General features: G+C 41.0%; 1 protein-coding gene across 1 annotated transcript in view; it reads right to left on the bottom strand.

Moving 5' to 3' along the window:
* plcl5 (phospholipase C like 5) overlaps positions 1–18,594 on the bottom strand; it is a 135,526-nt gene that overhangs the window by 13,743 nt on the left and 103,189 nt on the right. Inside the window, exon 23 of the mRNA XM_057345470.1 lies at positions 3,033–5,522. Coding sequence (XP_057201453.1) covers positions 3,033–5,522 — 2,490 coding nt within the window. The remainder of the gene's footprint in view (positions 1–3,032; positions 5,523–18,594) is intronic.

The raw sequence follows: 18,594 nt of genomic DNA, 5'->3' as shown, positions 1-18,594 counted from the left end.
TCCGAAATTTCCGCATGTTAAAAAATAAATACGACCTCACGTTGTGTCAATCACATTTACACACTGCCTCCGATATTTTCGTCCGTCATAAAAAAATTCGGACCGGGTTCGATTTTCTGCGTTTTTCGCATCCGTCAAGCATTTTGAGTGGCCTTTTTTCAGAACAAACAAGAGCCAAATACAAAAAAATGCATACGAAAATTTCGGACTGTATGTGCAAAGACCTTTAAAAGAGTGTTTTTCTGCACCTCTGCTGCCCTCCTCCTCAGTGCATAATATAGGCCTAAATCAGTTTCTTTTTTACTCTAATCAGGAATCAGTGCTGCAGACACATGTACATCATATCACATTCTATTCACCTTGTATAAACGTTTATCCCTCAAACTGTGCAAATAATACAATGGCAAAATTGGCAATTAACAATTATCCATAAACTGTAAATTGGCAGCACTAACACAGTTAGCTAAAGACTTAACACCAAAGTTTTCTGTGATGTATTTATCATATGTAAATCCATAATGAAATGACTGTTGTTATGGTTACCATCTCGAGTAAAAATAAACTACTGGGCCCGTATTCTTAAAGCTTCTAAGAATCCTCTCAGAAAGCTCTTAATTTAGCATTAAAACTTCTACGTAGGAGTCTTAGCTTAAAAGTGATTCAGGACCAATCTGAGAGCAACTCTGCGCAAGGAAAAGACAAAAACGTTTATCTCAGTGAGGAGGCGGGGATGACCCCGTTGCTATGTATGACACAGTCTTTTAAAGACTGTGATTGGTTGGTTGGCCAAGAAGGAAAGAGCGCTTTTAAGTATAGGGTCATTAGTTTGAATTGCACATGTATTTTTTCCTGTTTTAAGGTACTCAAGCACACACACACACACACACACACACACACACACACACACACACACATGCACGCACTATATATATATACAGTATATAATTTATATATTTTTTTACCATGCTGTTAATGTCAACGTATTTGATAGAAAATGAACAGTGACACAATAAGTTTCTGTAAGTGTGTGTGTGATCACTATAGAAGGTTGTGACAGAACCAAATCATCTCTGCTGCATACCTGCATTTCTCCAGTTGCTAAATATGTTAATGTAGTTATTTTTTCTATTTCGGGTGCTATTTCATTTCTGTTAGCGTGTCTCTACTAGAATCGGTCACAAACATGAACCCTGCACGATCTAATGTGTTGTGTCTTATTAACTCACTGCCATTCAATTCAATGTAATTTATTTTATAGCGCTTTTACAATTTGTATTGCATCAAAGCAGCTATACAAGAAAACCAAAACCAAGATAATCAAAAGTTGAACACACAAAAAACAATAAAAAATCAGATAAACCTTAAAAGTAATATGGAAATTGTCATGCATTGCAACACATTTCTCACTTTTCGTTTTTCATCCATTTTCTCTGCTGCTAAAGAAACTCTTAAGTCTCTTAAAAGTCCTCCTCGCTACTCCTAAAATTTTGGACCTTAAGAGCTCTTTTAAGGGTTAAGATGCTTTATGAATTACTTTTTTCTTTACTATGACCTTTTCTGTCATTTTAAGGGGAATCGCCCACATAGAATTCTGTCACTAGGAGCAACTCTTTGCGCTAAGATTTTTCATGAATACGGGCCCTGGCTTTTACTTTATGGTGGATGAAACTTTTGAAAAGCGGGTTTAGATCTCAACAGATTTCCAATAAATGGTCTGTTGTTTTGCATTCGCAGAGCCGAGAAAAGAAACAAAACAAGACAATCGCAGTACGCAAACGTAGATGTGTGAACTATAGCAGAAAAGCAATTCTGGCAAATGAATTTAACACAATTACACACACTAACAAACACATTTCAGGATAAGAGGAGAGATAAAGAGCAGTAGGAAAGCTCAAGCAGGCCATATGTCTTCTGTCTCTAATTATCTAATGGGATGTCCTTTGAGGCTTTAGTCTTCTTAAATTAGGACCATGTGCTAGAGGACGTTACATCTGCTAAGCAAGAGTCATTTGAAATCAATATAGCAGCTTGCACTCATCTTTCATGTCATGAATTGGATTGATGTATTGTCCTCCTAATCTCATAATTTTACCCTTTTACTAGCATTCAATGACAAAGTGCGGTTGGTTTGAATACTAGAAACTTCTGTGCAGATAAGAACAAACAAAAAATATATTTTTTTGTAAATAATTTCAAAGTTCTTCTAAATTGAAAGTTTATATACCTGGTTTTGCTGATCTTAAGGCATTTCGACACTGACAAGTTAAGGTGGGGATGCTGTCAATTGTAGTAAACAGCAACTACATGCGACTCTTACTATGGTATTTGGAAGTAAGACTATAGTAACCACAAATGTACCATTCATCAGTTGTATAATTTAGCCATGACATTTTAGAAAAACTACAGTAATACAAATGGTAATCAATCCACCAACTACACAAATGACTACACTTTTACTATAATAAAAGCATGGCTAATTTTCCTAAAAAAAATTGGGCCTTCAAAATGTGAAACGCTGCATTTTTACTTTTACTTTGTTTTCAGGACATTTCTAAGGTAATGTTTAGAGTGTCAATGTTAAGTCTGTATATAGTGTTGCTATAATCTTCATTACATCCCCCTTACCTGTATTGAACTGCATACAGGGCCACGGCAGCTTACAAGACTAAAAGTGGCAGCTGACCTTCACATGACATTGCAAGCAAATTTCCCATTTAATCCAAAACACACACCTTGCTTCAACACTAAAAACAAGAGAGATGCTACTGTATGCTACTGTATGCCACTGTAAGTTTGATCAGAATGCAAATACAGCATCTACAGTTTGTACACTAACTAATATAATAAACATATTTTGTTTTTAACAGGGGGACAGCTATAGCACGTAATGCACTTTGTCACAAACACTAAATATTGTCCGTCCTAACATGCATAATAATATAATTCATTCAGCATATAAGCAGCACATACTCTAAAGTGCTCAAAAATTGTATTTCTCACATCAAAAGCACTGACCCTTGTGAAGTCCATACCTGTACGTTTTCCCGTACGTCTGTTGCTTCCCGCAGAGGTTGCGTTGATGCCCTGAAGAGCTCATCCACCACTTTGATCCCTGTGGTCTTAGTAGAGGTGTATTCCCTTGCCTTGCGGCCCTTTCTCACAGAGAGACCCTTCTTATGAGCCTTGCCCCCACCTCGTCTGTTTGTAATGGCGACGTGAACAAACAGTGTAGTATTGGGCAGAAACTCCCCCGTAAGTGACTGCAGTGGAACGTGTCTGTAACCAGGAAGCAGACACTCAAAAGGAATGGTGTACTGGCCAATAAATTCATCGCCGATGTAGTCGTCATCAAGGACGACGAAACGCAAAGCAGCCAATTCCGGAAGGTTGATCTGGAACTCAAAGCTTTCATCAAAGATGGGATTGTCACCATTTTGTGAGACAGTTTTAGTGCGTTGCTCTGCGCAGTCTGCAGGAATCCCATGGATCTCCACGTATATGTACGGCTCTACCACGTCGCCTTTAGCAGCAGAACCACGTGGCTTTGGTAGGTTTTGACCGCTGATAACCTTGATGTGGAGGAGCTGGGCTGAGACTCCAGGAAGCGAGTCACGGGCATTGGCACTGAAATATGACACTTCCTCTCGCATTATGGCCGGACGCAGGACGTAGCCGCAGTTGCCGTTTTGCCTAAACCAGCCGAGGTTCAAATCCATCATCAGCCCTGGAGTCTGATAATTCATGGCCACAATTTGGCAACCGCACTTCCAAAAATCTTGAGGATTCATGTTGCTGGCATCGATGCGCATAGGCGTGGGGTACACCCGTGACAGAAATCGTTTATTATAAGCCACAAAGTCTTCAGGAAACTCATTGGCAAAGCGGTTGGCATCAACCTCATTGAAAGAGCAGATCTCCCAATGCTTCTGTTCCCGTTTAGACGTCTCGAAATCGCGGAACTGTACAGACTTGCAAAGGCTCACCAGATCCGACAGTTCCTTACAGAGCCGTAATCGTTTGCAGCCAATTCCGTTGAGCTGGTCTCTATTGTCTACACCCAGCATTCTCCTCGACATCTCAAATCCTTCTTCTTCATCTGTCACCTCCCCCTCAGAGTCTTGCGAGCCTGGAGGCAGACGCTTCCCTTTGATAAGAATTTTTCCTTTGAGTTTCTCCGGGGAGGGCCAGTAGAGGTCTTCTACATTGGGAGGCTCTGAGTGCAGTTTGTCCCCAAGGATCTTCTTCATGTGTTGAGCCATGACCCTCTGCTGGGGGACGCTGCAGTGTGTCACAAGACAGAGGATCAGCGGAAACTCTGAGCTCTCAAAGGCGTACTGGTTAATGACATCCAGAACTTGACAGAATGCCAGCTGGGAGGCAACCGAACTACCGACGTAGACCACGGGCTCACAGTCTGGCCCGTCCCAGACGACCACCTCCAGGCTTCGACAGCCCATGCGTAGCACGCGTACATAACTGCTGAGGTCTGACGAGCCCCAATAGTGGTCCTCCAAAAGTGAGGCATTATGGGAAGAGTTGATATAGTAGTGTGAAAGGGGCTGCGTCATGTCCTGACAAACATGTTTGTGCTGCGGGTCAAAAATGTGGCACTCGGATGACAGGAGGTAGTGTGTAAAGCCATCTATGGACAAGTAGCCGTTGTTACGTCCTTCAATGGAGGGTTCGTACCTACGCACAATCTCCCGACACATTTCCTCTGTGACTCCCTCCACTCCCTGCTCCACCTCCACAAATAACATCAAGTCCTTAGAGTCCAGGTACTCTTTGTTGCTGGAAAACTGTACCAACAAGAAAAATATCTCAGAGCGTGTGCACAGTTCACAGTAGGCCTCTACAAACGTGTCTAAATCTATTCCTTCACCATAGCAGTCCTTGGCCTTTTGTATCTCTTTGAACTTAAGCTCAATGCGAGACTCCCGCATGCCAGGATTGAGACCCTTGATGATTTGCGTGGCTCGGAAGAGATCAATGTGTCCTTGCCTTTCTGGATCAGCCAACTCAAACACTGAACCGATCCAGGACGTTCTTACACTGGGTTGACTGGGCTCAACCACACCCACCATGTGTCGCCCATACGAGACCAGGTACCGCAGTCCCATCACCCAGGTGCAAACCACGTCTGCTGTGCTTGCGACCAGATCCAGGGATTCATAGTTGTCTCCGTATATTATTGAGAACGCGCACTCATCAGGGAACTGATCAGAGAGTCCGTTACTGCGTAGGACAGGTGTTTTCTTTCCCAGTCTAACCTCTTTGATGGTTTTGATCTCGAGCTTGGCCTTCTCAGAGTCTTTCTTCGATGGTTCCCAGCGAAGCCAGTGCATATCTGGGTCCAACAGGAAGTAACGATTGTACATGCGAGAATTGGAGCGAACTTTCTTCATCTCGCAGCCTTCCATCATGAAAGCCATGCAGGCAGCTGTGCTGTTCATCTTACGGTCGTTTGGCATAGAGCTGAAGGAGACCGTCTTCTTTCTTGCCTCTCTCTGCTTAGAGCCATCCTGCAGAAAAAATCACAAAGTATGATGAGTATACATAGGTACATAATCATAAAAACAAATATTACGTACATACAGTATAGTGATTTCTCAATTATAAAAGCTTAATGAAGAAAATAAATTAGAGTTTTGGGATTCAATTTTTATTAGCAATTTAAAAAAAGACAAGTGTTAAAATATACACATTCAATCATTCCTTTTGTTTCGAGAAAGACAAATGTAGACATTATCAATCCCTAAGGGGGAAGTCAAATTTAAACCTCACAACCACAAATACACATTAGTGCAAACAAATAGCGTGTTGTGAGGCAGTAAGTATGGAAAGCATGAACCAAAGTGAATTTTAACAGCTAACAGCTATGGAATAAATGTAAGAAAACATGCATAGCTAAAATGCTAACTACCTTAGCTGTATGACAACTAAAGTGCCCATATTACCACAGGTCAGTGTAATCCATCACACAGCAATCAATATAAACAGACAGGAGAGAGTAGCCAATGGCAGATAAGCCACTTAAATCAAGCTTTTAACATATAGCCTCTGATAAAGACAATTCTGTGACCTTTTGTAAGAACTAATTAAAGAGACAACACAGCAGTTATTTTCAAATGATCAAAGGCTGATTTACATTTATGCAGTAGACAGATGCTTTTTTTTCAAAGTGATTTTAGTCTACAAGGTTACCTTGTACATGATGTAAAAACAGGTTACATGATGTAAAAACGTATGCCTTTAATGCACTAAAGGTATCTTGGTACTCCACAATACTATAGTTGAACCACAGGAACTGTACTCTCTGGATTTGTTCCTTGTTACCACACTTATACCAGTGAAAGCAGCATGCACAGACACAAGATCTGAGATGTGAAGATGTTCACTGCCAAAGAAAACATCAAAACAGATCTGATTACTTGATCTAAATATGAACTCCTGCTCTGAAGCCTCTCCAAGTCAAGCCCACATTTGCACATGTAGAGAGAAATATTGTACCAAGGGAGTCTTCAGCCAAATCAAAACTATATCAAGCGCATATGTACCCACATTGAATGGAGAGAGATCTATTATGACACCTGGGTCTTGAGTATACACACATGCGGATTAAGAAAATCGTAGATATTTTCTGCTGACCGAAAATATAGAAACTCTAAAACGAGTCCTTCATTTTATACATCTGCATCTGACATGTAATAGCAAAGAGAAAATCAAGTTCATGGCTGTGAAAATAAAGAAAAGGCTACTCGCTATTCATAAAAAATTTTTAGTAACAAAAAATACCGTTGGCTAAGCGACCTACAAATATCAAACTTACAGTCATCTCTGAATATTAAGCTTAGATAGAAGAAAGTATTTTATGACATATTGAAAATGATAATAAGATTTAACAACGATGTGCGCACATGACCTCAAACAAAATACACAGTGAATGGACAAGATGTTTTTTAGGTGACATCCTGTAAAAGGTGCTTTTCATTTCCTGTAATTTGGATTATTGGATGGGCATTGCTGAACAGGAAGCCGTGTGAACATTATTGGAAGCGGATCTTGAGGGTCGTCTTTGTATAAGCCGTGTGTTTCATAACACAGCTGTATTTGCACAGAACCGCTGAAGGCTGTCGACATTCAGACTGCTCCTGAACGACAGTGTCAGGGTGTTAAAGAGTGTCACCATGTGAGGAGGATGATGGGGAGAGAGAGAGAGAGAGAGAGAGGTCTTGGGTGAGAGTGCATAAATTGACAGAGAATATTTACAGAGTGACCTTTGTCATTCACAAGGATAACAGAACACATCTCAGCACAAACCAACACACACGACACATGAGGAGGAGTATGACTGGCCTCACTTACAGTTAGTAACGGTGTGTGTGTGTGTGTGTGTGTGTGTGTGTGTGTGTGTGTGTGTGTGTGTGTGTGTGCGTGCGTGCGTGCGTGTGTGTGTGTGTCTGTGTGCTACAATATCAAACAAGCTGATCTGTGCCCATCACAAAAAAACGTCTAGTTTTCCTCAGCAATTTTATTTAAAGGAGTCATATGGCGCGAATATGTGTTTTTCTGTGTCTTTGGTGTGTTATAAGTTGCCCATGCATGTATTAGACACGTAAAATTGCACAAATGAAAGTGTGGGAACAAAAGATGCATTCTATCTTAAAGCGAATGCTCACCCAGACCTGCCTGAAACGCCTCGTGTAACCACACTTCACTTCGTAATATGACTTGACTTAAGACCGCCCAAATCTAAATGCAAGTAAGGTGGGCGTACCTGTAAATCTCATTGTATCGTCACTGTCGCAGTCATGTCGCTGAGATGCTGTGTGTTTCGTTGCGAAAAGAAAGACTCTTTGTTTGCCCTGCCAAAAGATGAGACAACTAAAAACTAATGCTTGTTTCTATCTCACACAAACTCTGTATGATGTATATGGTTGTTTGTTTATAGTCTTTATAACCTCGTATATAAAAGGTAAAACAGTTAGATATATTTTTTAACTATTTAACATAATATTTTTTTAATAAAACCTTACCAGTCCTTTACATCCTGCTCAAGTCGCGCTGGCAAAGTTGATGTATCGGCTTGATCATCATTTTCCGTATCAGATTCGGGCTCGAATTGATAAGGAAAGTACCGATGACATTTTATCACCTGTCAGTACAATTGCTTTGGAACCTGATGTTCCAAATATGGTAAGAGGCGTAACATTTCCGTCAACGCTTGCAGTATTCGACCAATCACTACGCACTGGTTAACTGGCCAATCATAGCACACCTCGCTTTTCAGAGCGAAGAGCTTTGTAAAAAATCAGCGCGTTTCAGAGAGGAGGGGCAAAGAGGAGATACAAACATGCACGGTATGTGGAAAATACAGTGTTTTTGAACCTTAAATCGTGTATACACATTGCATTACATCTAAAACAAACGATAATATTCATTTTAGCCGTATCATTTGACCGCTTTAAGTGTCTTTTAAAGTAGGGATGCACCGAATGTTCGGCCACCGAATATATTCGGCCGAAAATAGCAAAAAACGCATGTTCGGTATTCGGCCGAATATGTGAAATGGCCGAATAATTTTACCGAACATGACTCGAGAAACGATCAACTAGCAACCAGCGCAGAGAGAGAGAGAGAGAGAGAGAGAGAGAGAGACGTGCGCTTTATTAATGCCGCAAACATTTTGGCAGTGTGTGTGTGGAGCATTTTAAGGTGTCAGAGAAAGACAAGCACGGGACTTGCCGCACGGAAGTAAATTTCCGAATGAAAGCGTCTTTACCGGTCGGTAACTTGTGGCTATTTCAGACGGGAGCGGGCTGTCTGACAGTAGCCCCGCCGCTCGCGACATCCTTTGACATCATACAGTGGTCGCGCGCACACAGTTCCCTGTACTAAACAACTTGTCAAAGTATGTTCTGTGCATCCCGGCCACGAGTGCACCAGAGAACAGTCAGCTTTTGTGGGCGGAGTTTGCAGGAGAGACGTGAACTGATTGGTTGTCAGTCAGCATCAGTCAGAATAGCTTGCGTTCGATGTTTTTTTTTCTTACAATCATTTTGCAACGTAGCCTATAATAATCCAACAGTTTTAGTTTATTCGTATTTTTAGTTTATAGGCCTAATGTGGAATGACACTTTTTAATGAAGTGTTTTGTTGTAGGGGTACAGAGTAACTTACATTACATTCTTTTACCAGTCAGTTATAGGCCTAATTAATATAGGCTATTAAATTTTTTGTTTTAATGTATTTTGTTTTGCTCAATTTTATATTAAGTTGTATTGTATTTTATTGAAAAGCAAGACAAATTTTTAAAAGCAAATTTTGACTATTCAGTTTGTGCAATAGTGAAAAAATAGCTTAATAAATAGAAGAAATGCAAAAACCATATTCGGTGTTCGGTATTATTCGGCCTTCGGCCAAGTGTTTCACATCATGTTCGGCTTCGGCCAAGAATGTTAGATTCGGTGCATCCCTATTTAAATGTATATAAATTATGTATCAATTTAAATGAACCACCAACAAAAAGTTGAATTGAAAAGTTTGAGAACCACTGTTGTAATTTTAAGCCTTATAAGTTCATTACAATTCTGTTTAGTGATATGACCTGAACATTTGACATGACCAAATGTATGGAATAAATGTTGACTAACAGACAGGATGGCTCCTAGTGCCTCGTATTCTATGTCTTTGTTTGTTTTTCCTGTTTTAAGCTACTCTTCTTTAATCACTTTTACCAGGGACGAATTGCTTAACATTAAGCAATGCCCTTCTATCAATCTTTTCCCTAATTTTGAAAATTCAGACGTCTTACTGGACATTTTACTCGGAGGAGCGGCAGCTCTGTACAAACGCTCTAAAAGACGCAAGCGGGGAAAGCGAGCGGGTGCGCTCGTCAGACTCCGACGACGCGGATTTAGGACCCCGCTGCCGAGTATACACCTGGCGAATGTCCGCTCCCTTACCAACAAAACGGACGAAATACTCTTACTCACCAGGACAAACAAAGATTTTTCCAACTCCGCTGCGCTGTGTTTCACAGAAACATGGCTCAATGACACCATACCGGACAGCGCGTTACATCTGCCGGGTTTTCAGCTGTTCAGAGCGGATCGCATTGCCGAGTCAACAGGGAAGACCGTGGTGGTGGATTATGTTTTTATATAAACGAAGGTTGGTGCAGAGATATAACAACACTGAAGAAGATGTGCTTTTCGTACTTAGAAGCGTTCTCTATCAACTGCAAACCTTTTTATTCGCCACGCGAGTTTTCCTCATTTATTCTCGTGAATGTTTACATTCCTCCACATGCTTGTGCGAGCGCGGCGCTGCAACAGCTGGCGGATTACATCACTGACACGGAGCAGCAACACCCGGATTCTCTTATTATTATTATTGGGGACTTTAACAGAGCAAACCTCTCCCGTGAGCTGCCAAAATACAGGCAGCATATCACATGCCCCACCAGAGACAGCAACATTCTGGATCACTGTTACACCACAATACGGGATGCATACCACTCTGTTCCCAGAGCAGCTCTGGGTCTCTCTGATCATTGCCTGGTTCATCTTCTTCCGACCTACAGACAGAAGCTTAAATCTGCCAAGCCTGTAGCAAGAACAGCAAAGAGATGGAGCAGCGAAACAGAGCGGGCCTTACAAGCCTGTTTCGACTGCACGGATTGGAGTGTCTTTGAAGCTGCAGCCACTGATCTGGATGAGTTAACTGACACAGTGACATCCTACATCAGCTTCTGTGAGGACATGTGTATTCCCACCAGGACTCGCTTAACATACAACAATGACAAACCATGGTTTACAATGAAACTGAGACAGCTTCGTCAGGCCAAAGAAGATGCTTACAGAAGTGGGGACAAAGTCTTGTATAATCAGGCCAAAAACACACTGACAAAGGAGATAAGAGCAGCTAAGAGAAGCTACTCTGAAAAGCTGAAGAACCAGTTTTCAGCCAACGACCCTGCATCGGTGTGGAAAGGCCTGAAAGACATTACCAACTACAAGCCATCATCCCCTCAGTCTATGGGTAATCAACGACTGGCTGACGACCTGAACGACTTCTATTGTCGTTTTGAAATGCAGAGTCTCACCCTTCACACCCGCCCTGACCCTATCTCTGCTATACCATTAACACCTCCTCTTGACACTCAACCTGCACTTAAGATCTGCGAAGAGGATGTTTGCCAGCTTTTCCGCAAACAAAAGATCAGAAAAGCACCAGGCCCAGACAATGTCTCACCCTCCTGCCTGAAAGTCTGTGCGGAGCAGCTGTCGCCCATCTTCACTAATATTTTTAACAGATCTTTGGAGCAGTGTGAAGTCCCTTCATGCTTCAAACGCTCCACCATCATCCCTGTACAGAAGAAACCCAAAATATCTGGACTTAATGACTACAGGCCTGTTGCTTTAACATCTGTGGTCATGAAGTCATTTGAGAGACTTGTACTGGCCCACCTGAAGGACATCACCAGACCACTTCTTGATCCCCTCCAGTTTGCTTACCGAGCAAACAGGTCTGTGGACGATGCAGTAAACATGGGACTGCATTACATCCTACAACACCTAGACAGACCAGGGACTTACGTCAGGATCCTGTTTGTAGACTTCAGCTCGGCCTTCAACACCATAATCCCAGACCTCCTCCTGCCCAAGCTTACCCAGCTCTCTGTGCCAACCTCTACCTGTCAGTGGATTATTAACTTCCTGTCGAACAGGCAGCAGCTAGTGAGGTTGGGAAAATTTAAATCCAGCACATGTACCATCAGCACCGGAGCTCCTCAAGGATGTGTTCTTTCTCCACTGCTATATTCACTCTACACAAACGAATGCACCTCTACAGACCCTTCTGTCAAACTCCTGAAGTTTGCAGATGACACCACAGTCATTGGCCTTATTCAAGACGGTGATGAATCTGCCTACAGAAAGGAGGTTGCTCAGCTGGCTGCCTGGTGTAGTCAAAACAACCTAGAGCTGAATGCATTCAAGACAGTGGAGATGATAGTGGATTTCAGAAGGAACCCTCCATCACTTCCTCCCCTCACCATCCTGGACAGCACTGTGGATACTGTGGAGTCATTCAGGTTCCTGGGCTCCACCATCTCTCAGGACCTGAAGTGGGAGTCCCACATAGACTCCATTGTAAAGAAGGCCCAGCAGAGGTTATACTTCCTCCGTCAATTGAGGAAGTTCAACCTACCACAGGAGCTACTGACCCAGTTCTACTCAGTGGTCATCGAATCTGTTCTGTGCACTTCAATTACTGTTTGGTATGGCTCGGCCACCAAATCAGACCTACGAAGACTACAACGGACAGTTCGTAGTGCTGAGAAAATTATTGGTGCTCCTCTGCCCACACTTCAGGACCTGTACGATTCCAGAGTGAAAAACAGGGCAAGAAAAATCATCATTGACTCCACACACCCAGCACACAAACTCTTTGATCTGCTGCCCTCTGGCCGGCGCTTTAGAGCACAACACCAGGACTTCCAGACACAGAAGCAGCTTCTTCCCCCAGGCAATCTCCCTCCTAAACAGATAACTGCTCCTTAAGAGCAATATTCCACTTCCACTACTCCTATAGTGTGCACTATAGTGCCTTATTATATCTACATCTTATGTATACATGTATATAACACTACCTCTACTTACTAAATTATCCATTTGCACAAGTGTACATACAATCTGTTAATATGTTTATTCTACTATATACTACCCTGTACAATGTCTCTTATATGTTATTATCCCCCATTTTCTGTAAAATAGTCTTTATTTTATATATGCACAATTTAGAATGTTTTAGACTGTAAATCGTATTATATTGTATTGTCATTGTGTTAAATGTCTGTACTAGAAGCTTCCAACACCAAAGAAAATTCCTTGTGTGTGCAAGCACACTTGGCAATAAAGCTCTTCTGATTCTGATTCTGATATCTCGGCATTGATTTGATATGACAAAAAAAATAAGAAGAAAAATAAGCGTTTCTGCATTTATAGCTTTATATCTGCGCTTTGAAAAACATGGCAATGATAAAAAATCAACAATTTAATAGAATTACTTTGTATGAATATTATTTTGTGTGTGTGTGTGTGTGTGTGCATTTGCCATTGAATTATTTAATTAAAACCAGATATTGCTCTCGAATCAAAAGTTCAAAAATGTTAATTTATCATGCCTTCCCATCCTAAAGGACATTAAAAACAGCAAATATAAGCCCAAGTTATTGATGTCTGCACTTTGAAATGACATTGATAATGTTGCAGTCACACACATACACAACAGCAAAGTGAGAAGACACACAACTGACCCTCGCACAGGAGCTGCTTAGATTGAAAAACTTTTGAAACGATTAAACACACAGACAGATGCCCATACATGTGACCACCCACTCATAAAACACTGAATGTAAAGTGTTCATAGAATGAAGTGATGTGTGCATGCTGGAGCAAGAGGGCTCTTTCTGGTGTTATCCAATACTCACTCACATTCTTGGCTCACGTTTTAGGAAATATTTTAATATTTTTCCAGCTTGGGCACGTCCTTTCTCCACAGAGACCAATTAGAGCATCGCCTGTGAGGTCTTTGAAGCTCAATCACATGTATTGTGTCTGTGTGCATTAATGTATGTGCATAACGCTTATCAATATGTGCAAAATCTTTCAGTTTCTCATTAGGTGTCTGTAAATGTTCAAGCTCTGGTGTGAATCTTTTCTAGACTGCAATGGGTATTATTTATCCATTCCATAATACACACGCTAGCAGTTTCTCTCGCTCTCTCTCTTCTCTCTCTCTCTCTCTCTCTCTCTCTCCCTCTTTCATTGTGTGTTTTAACTGTTTTTCCTATTGTTTGTTGGAAATCTTTGTGCTGCTGCAGCTTTTATCCTCCATTAGAGGCAGATGCTGTTTCTTTGTTGAAACTAAAATGTTTTGCCAAGCCAACCGATAACTTACAGGACATATATGTGAATTGTGAACTGCTTTCCACAACATTATGAGCAATTTGTCTTCTTGTTACCAATAAAAAAGGCACTTGTTACAGATGTTTTACCTGTGCATACTGGAATAGAAACCTGAGAGTGAAAATAATATTTTATAAAAAGTTGCACCTGTAAATCTTTTCAAAGCCTTTGTACACTGGCCCACATACAGACATGCACATCACATCACACCACACGAAAATGTAACATAAATGTGCCAAATTTCTATGTTGTAACACTAAAAAAGAGGGAAACTAGAGAAACATATTACTAGATTTAACAGTTGTTTATTATAAATAATATGTAAAAGATATGTACAGGTTAGTTACATTTACATTCATTTAGCAGATGTTTTTATTCAAAGCCACCTGCCAATGAGAGATCATTTAACATTCTGTCTATATTTAGTCTGATTAGGATCTTGTATCATCGTGAAGGAGTTTATGTAAAGATAATGACTAGCTCTGAGTGTACATTATCCCACTTATCACACAACTAAATAGATATAAAGAGATAAATTGGCATGAACTACTGATTTGTGACTCACTTCTGCAATTGATCAGAATCACAAGAGAATTCCGGAGAGATGTGCAATTATTTATAATGTTATAATAAATATCTATCCGTGTGTGCTAGTATTATTATTAATGATTAAAAAGTTAAAATGTTACAGCAAACTTAATCAACTACAATTAGACTGAGGAAACGAAACACGATCCGAGACTGCGGACCAACTGAAAGCAAGAGAGGAAGAGAGAGCTAGAAACAAAGAGACGAAAGGGAGAGAGCTTGTGTTCAGTAGCCTATACTTTTTAAAACAGACAATGTGATTTTTTTAGAAATGTCACAATCTGTAGTTCACCTTAAATATTTCAGATCATGTGTTACAGTATATCGAAGATAAGCTCTGCTTTTCTTTCAGTATATTCTACAGTTTCAACCACCGCCTGAACATGGCGTTCGCATAGCAATCTTTGAATTTCAATGTTGCTGAGTTCTTGTATCCAGGTGAGTGAAAATCAAGAGCCAGTGCTTGAAATGAGACAGAAACTCAATCTATACATAAGACTGATCTCATGCACCACGGCCCATTTTTCATCTGATTCTCTGCTTAAAGTTGCAGATCCATTCTGGTTAGAGGAAAACAGCTGTACAGGTCAGACGCTATTTAATTCCTCATATATCATCTGACTGCAGCTGACAAGCAAAATACAAACCAATTTGCCTGCCGGCAGACAAACTTCTAATACACTGCTACGTGTGTGTGTGTGTGTGTGTGTGTGTTCATGTTTGTATATCCCGGTGGGGACCTAAACCTGAATACACACCAACACATGGGGACTCGTGTCACCGTGGGGACCAAAATTGAGGTCCCCAGGGGCAACAAAGCTAATAAATTGTACAGAACAATATTTTTTACAAATCTAAAAATACAAAAAGTGTTCTATGATCTTTAGGTTTAGGGATAGGGTTAGGGATAGGGGATAAAATATACAGTTTGTACAGTATAAAAACATTACGCCTATGGACTGTCCCCACGGGGATAGTCAACCAAAGCCTGTGTGTGCCTGTGTGTGTGTGTGTGTGTGTGTGTGTGTGTGTGTGTGTGTGTGTGTGTGTGCGTATTGGCTTAGAGACAAATAATAGCCTTGTCTATCTATTTCCCACCTCTATGCATAGTTCTCAGTATCTCTGATTTTATTATTAATAATAATTAGGCCCGGTTTCACAGACACGGTTTAGCTTAAGCCAGCACTATGCCTTAGTTGAATTAAGATATTTATGTTGCTTGTAAAAAAATGCATTAGAAGAATACATTACTGGTGTGCATCTTGAGACAAAACAATGGCACTAACACATTTTAAGATATTTCTGGGCAAGTTATATTCAGTTATGACAGGTCAAACATTCATTTAAGTCTGGGACTAGCCTTAAGCCTTGTCTGTGAAACCGGGCCTTAGTGTTTTAAGCAGGTTTTGAATGTTGTCTTACATTTTAACCTTGTCTTTAATATCTGTAATGCTGTTTGAGTAAACTACGCTCCTAAATCGCTGTTGAAACACACACACAAACACATAACCTGAGTGTGGGGGAGCCGGAGCGTGGGATAATTGACAGCTGTGGCTTGCAGGCACCTGAGTGGGAGTACTGAAGTGGGATTTTACGGTGAGAACTACTTTGTTTTCAAAAGTAGAAAAATGAAAGTAAAAAAAAAGAAAAATGAAAGCATCTGTGCTTTATTTAGCACAAGACTCTTGATTTGTTTCTAGTACGTGAGGGTTCCTCTGGCGCGTGACGCAGACCGCCCCTGCAATGGCATAACCCACGCAATTCTATTAATACTCCCAATACGGGTGCGCTGCCATAAGGCTGTTCACTAGATAAGCACCCCAAGACTTTGGATCTCTCCTGACGCTCCAGCAGACCAGAACTTCCGACCTCAAAGCAAAATCCTTTGTCTTTTTGCATATGCTGCCAAAATCCCTCTAGGGTATGCTTCATATTGTTTCTCACCACGCAGTGCACAATACATGGCAATAAACTGACTTTGATTTAAATTTAACTGATAGACTGAGTAAACCGGCATTTGAGCTGTCTGTTGTGGTCCTTTGCATTTGCACTCAAGATATCAAATGTTTATGAAACACTGAAATCACCAACAATTGAATGACTGGTCTAAATGGAGTTTAGTATCTCAGTTTAAAGAGATACTGTACCATACAGTTTTATGTGTGTCATGTCTTTAAACAGCACAGCGTCCGCATACAGTAAAGGTGACCTTCCTATTACCCAGAATGAACAGTGGCTGTGTATCAAGGCCACCTACCCAGTGGAAGTAGGGCGCTGGGCAGCCCTTTGACCCATTTGCACTTCCTTCAGGAGAAGACTGAGAGGAGACCCGGTAAGTACCTTTGCAGGCGCAGAAACAGCCCCTCACCTTGTTTCCCATGGGGTCGACACTAGAGAACAAACAGCACAAAGTCTATCTGTCCTGAATTCCGTTTTGCAGTTTCCATTACAGCGGTGTATGCGAGCGGAGATCCCAGGTTCAGATTAATGAATCATGGATACCCACAGTAACATTTGGGATACAGAGAACACAATCCACCACTCATTTATATACAGGGGGGTATAAAAGTCTGTGACCACACTGAAATTCTAGATTTTAATTTAAAACACATATTTCCTAACTTCCTTTGAAGCACTTTTTGGAACATAGCACAAGCATAGATCATCATCATTTAAAGGGATAGTTCACCCAAAAATGTTAATTCTTTCATAGTTTATTCATTCAAGTAATTTCAAACCTACATGACTTTCTTTCCTCTGCAGAACACGAAAGACGATCTTTTGAAGAATGATGGTAATCAAACAACATTGGCCCCTATTGACTTCCACTGTATGGACACAAAACCACTGAGACATTTCTCAAAATATCTGCTTTTGTGTTCCACAGAAGAAAGAGTCACATACAGGTTTTGGATGACATATGGGTGATTAAATGAGAATTAAATGTTTTAACAACCCCTTTAAAGAACAAATGATGCATAAGAAATATTAAGAATGACTCCTGTTATTTTTAACTTTTAACGTAAATAGTTATTACATTAATATGTATGGACCCCTGAGTGTATGTGTGTGTATGGCTACACACAGCTTCTGTGTATCCCTATGCATGGGTTACATAGAATGGGGTTTTCCAGCCTCTCATTTAGACAGCACGCTAACAGCTGTGTTTGTGAAAAAAATCACAATTGAAATAAACAGGTCCTCAACAAGGCCTTTGTTTAACAGAGTCAAAAGCAGCAATTTCCCTTCCACTCAGTATAACAACAAAATCACACACACACACACACGCACGCACGCACGCATGCACACACACACACACACACACACAATATGAATCATATGGCACAGAGAGCAGAGCAAAGCTCTCTTGCAACACTAAAGCCAAAGAAACACTGTGTGAGTTGCATCAGTTAGCAGGTCTCATTGTCAAAACAAGATTCCACTCTGTGAAAAAAACACACAAAAACACACAGAAATAGAGAGGGACCGCAAAGAGAAAGAAACGCTGGTATAACGCTAAGAGCCAGAGACGAACCCGAACAAAGGACTCTCTCCCATTCACACGGGCTCACACAGTGAAGCACAGCATTAGTTAGAGCTCTCTAGGGACCTGTTTGTGCTTGAAAAGATAAACGGCCGTACGTGACTAATAAACAGCAGAAGTGGATGGGTTTAGAATGTTTATGATGAGGTGTGTGTCGAGTGGAGAGCTGCGTTCAGAGAGGCTGTACAAAATTAGCAAACGCAAACTTGTGCACCCCTCTGCCGCCACCATCATTCTTCTCAATTGAATGAAGAGTGAGGATGAGTAGAAAACATGTTCTGGAACATTCCACTATTCAACCTAACACTTCATCACGTAAGGGATAATGTACAGGCAGCCGGTTGTTATCACAGAAATAAGCCCTGACAGAGTGATCTTGTATCACACAAGGGGCTTATTTCGCGATACCAGCTGCTTGTACATTATCCCGCTTATTACACGGCTCGGCTACTTGCCACATGAGAAAAAAACTGGACATGAAATGTGAAT

This window comes from Triplophysa rosa, linkage group LG11 (genome assembly GCF_024868665.1).
Source record: "Triplophysa rosa linkage group LG11, Trosa_1v2, whole genome shotgun sequence".
NCBI lineage: Eukaryota > Metazoa > Chordata > Actinopteri > Cypriniformes > Nemacheilidae > Triplophysa > Triplophysa rosa.
The sequence above is the reverse complement of the archived record's forward strand: the minus strand, read 5'-3'. Positions and strand labels throughout refer to the sequence as shown.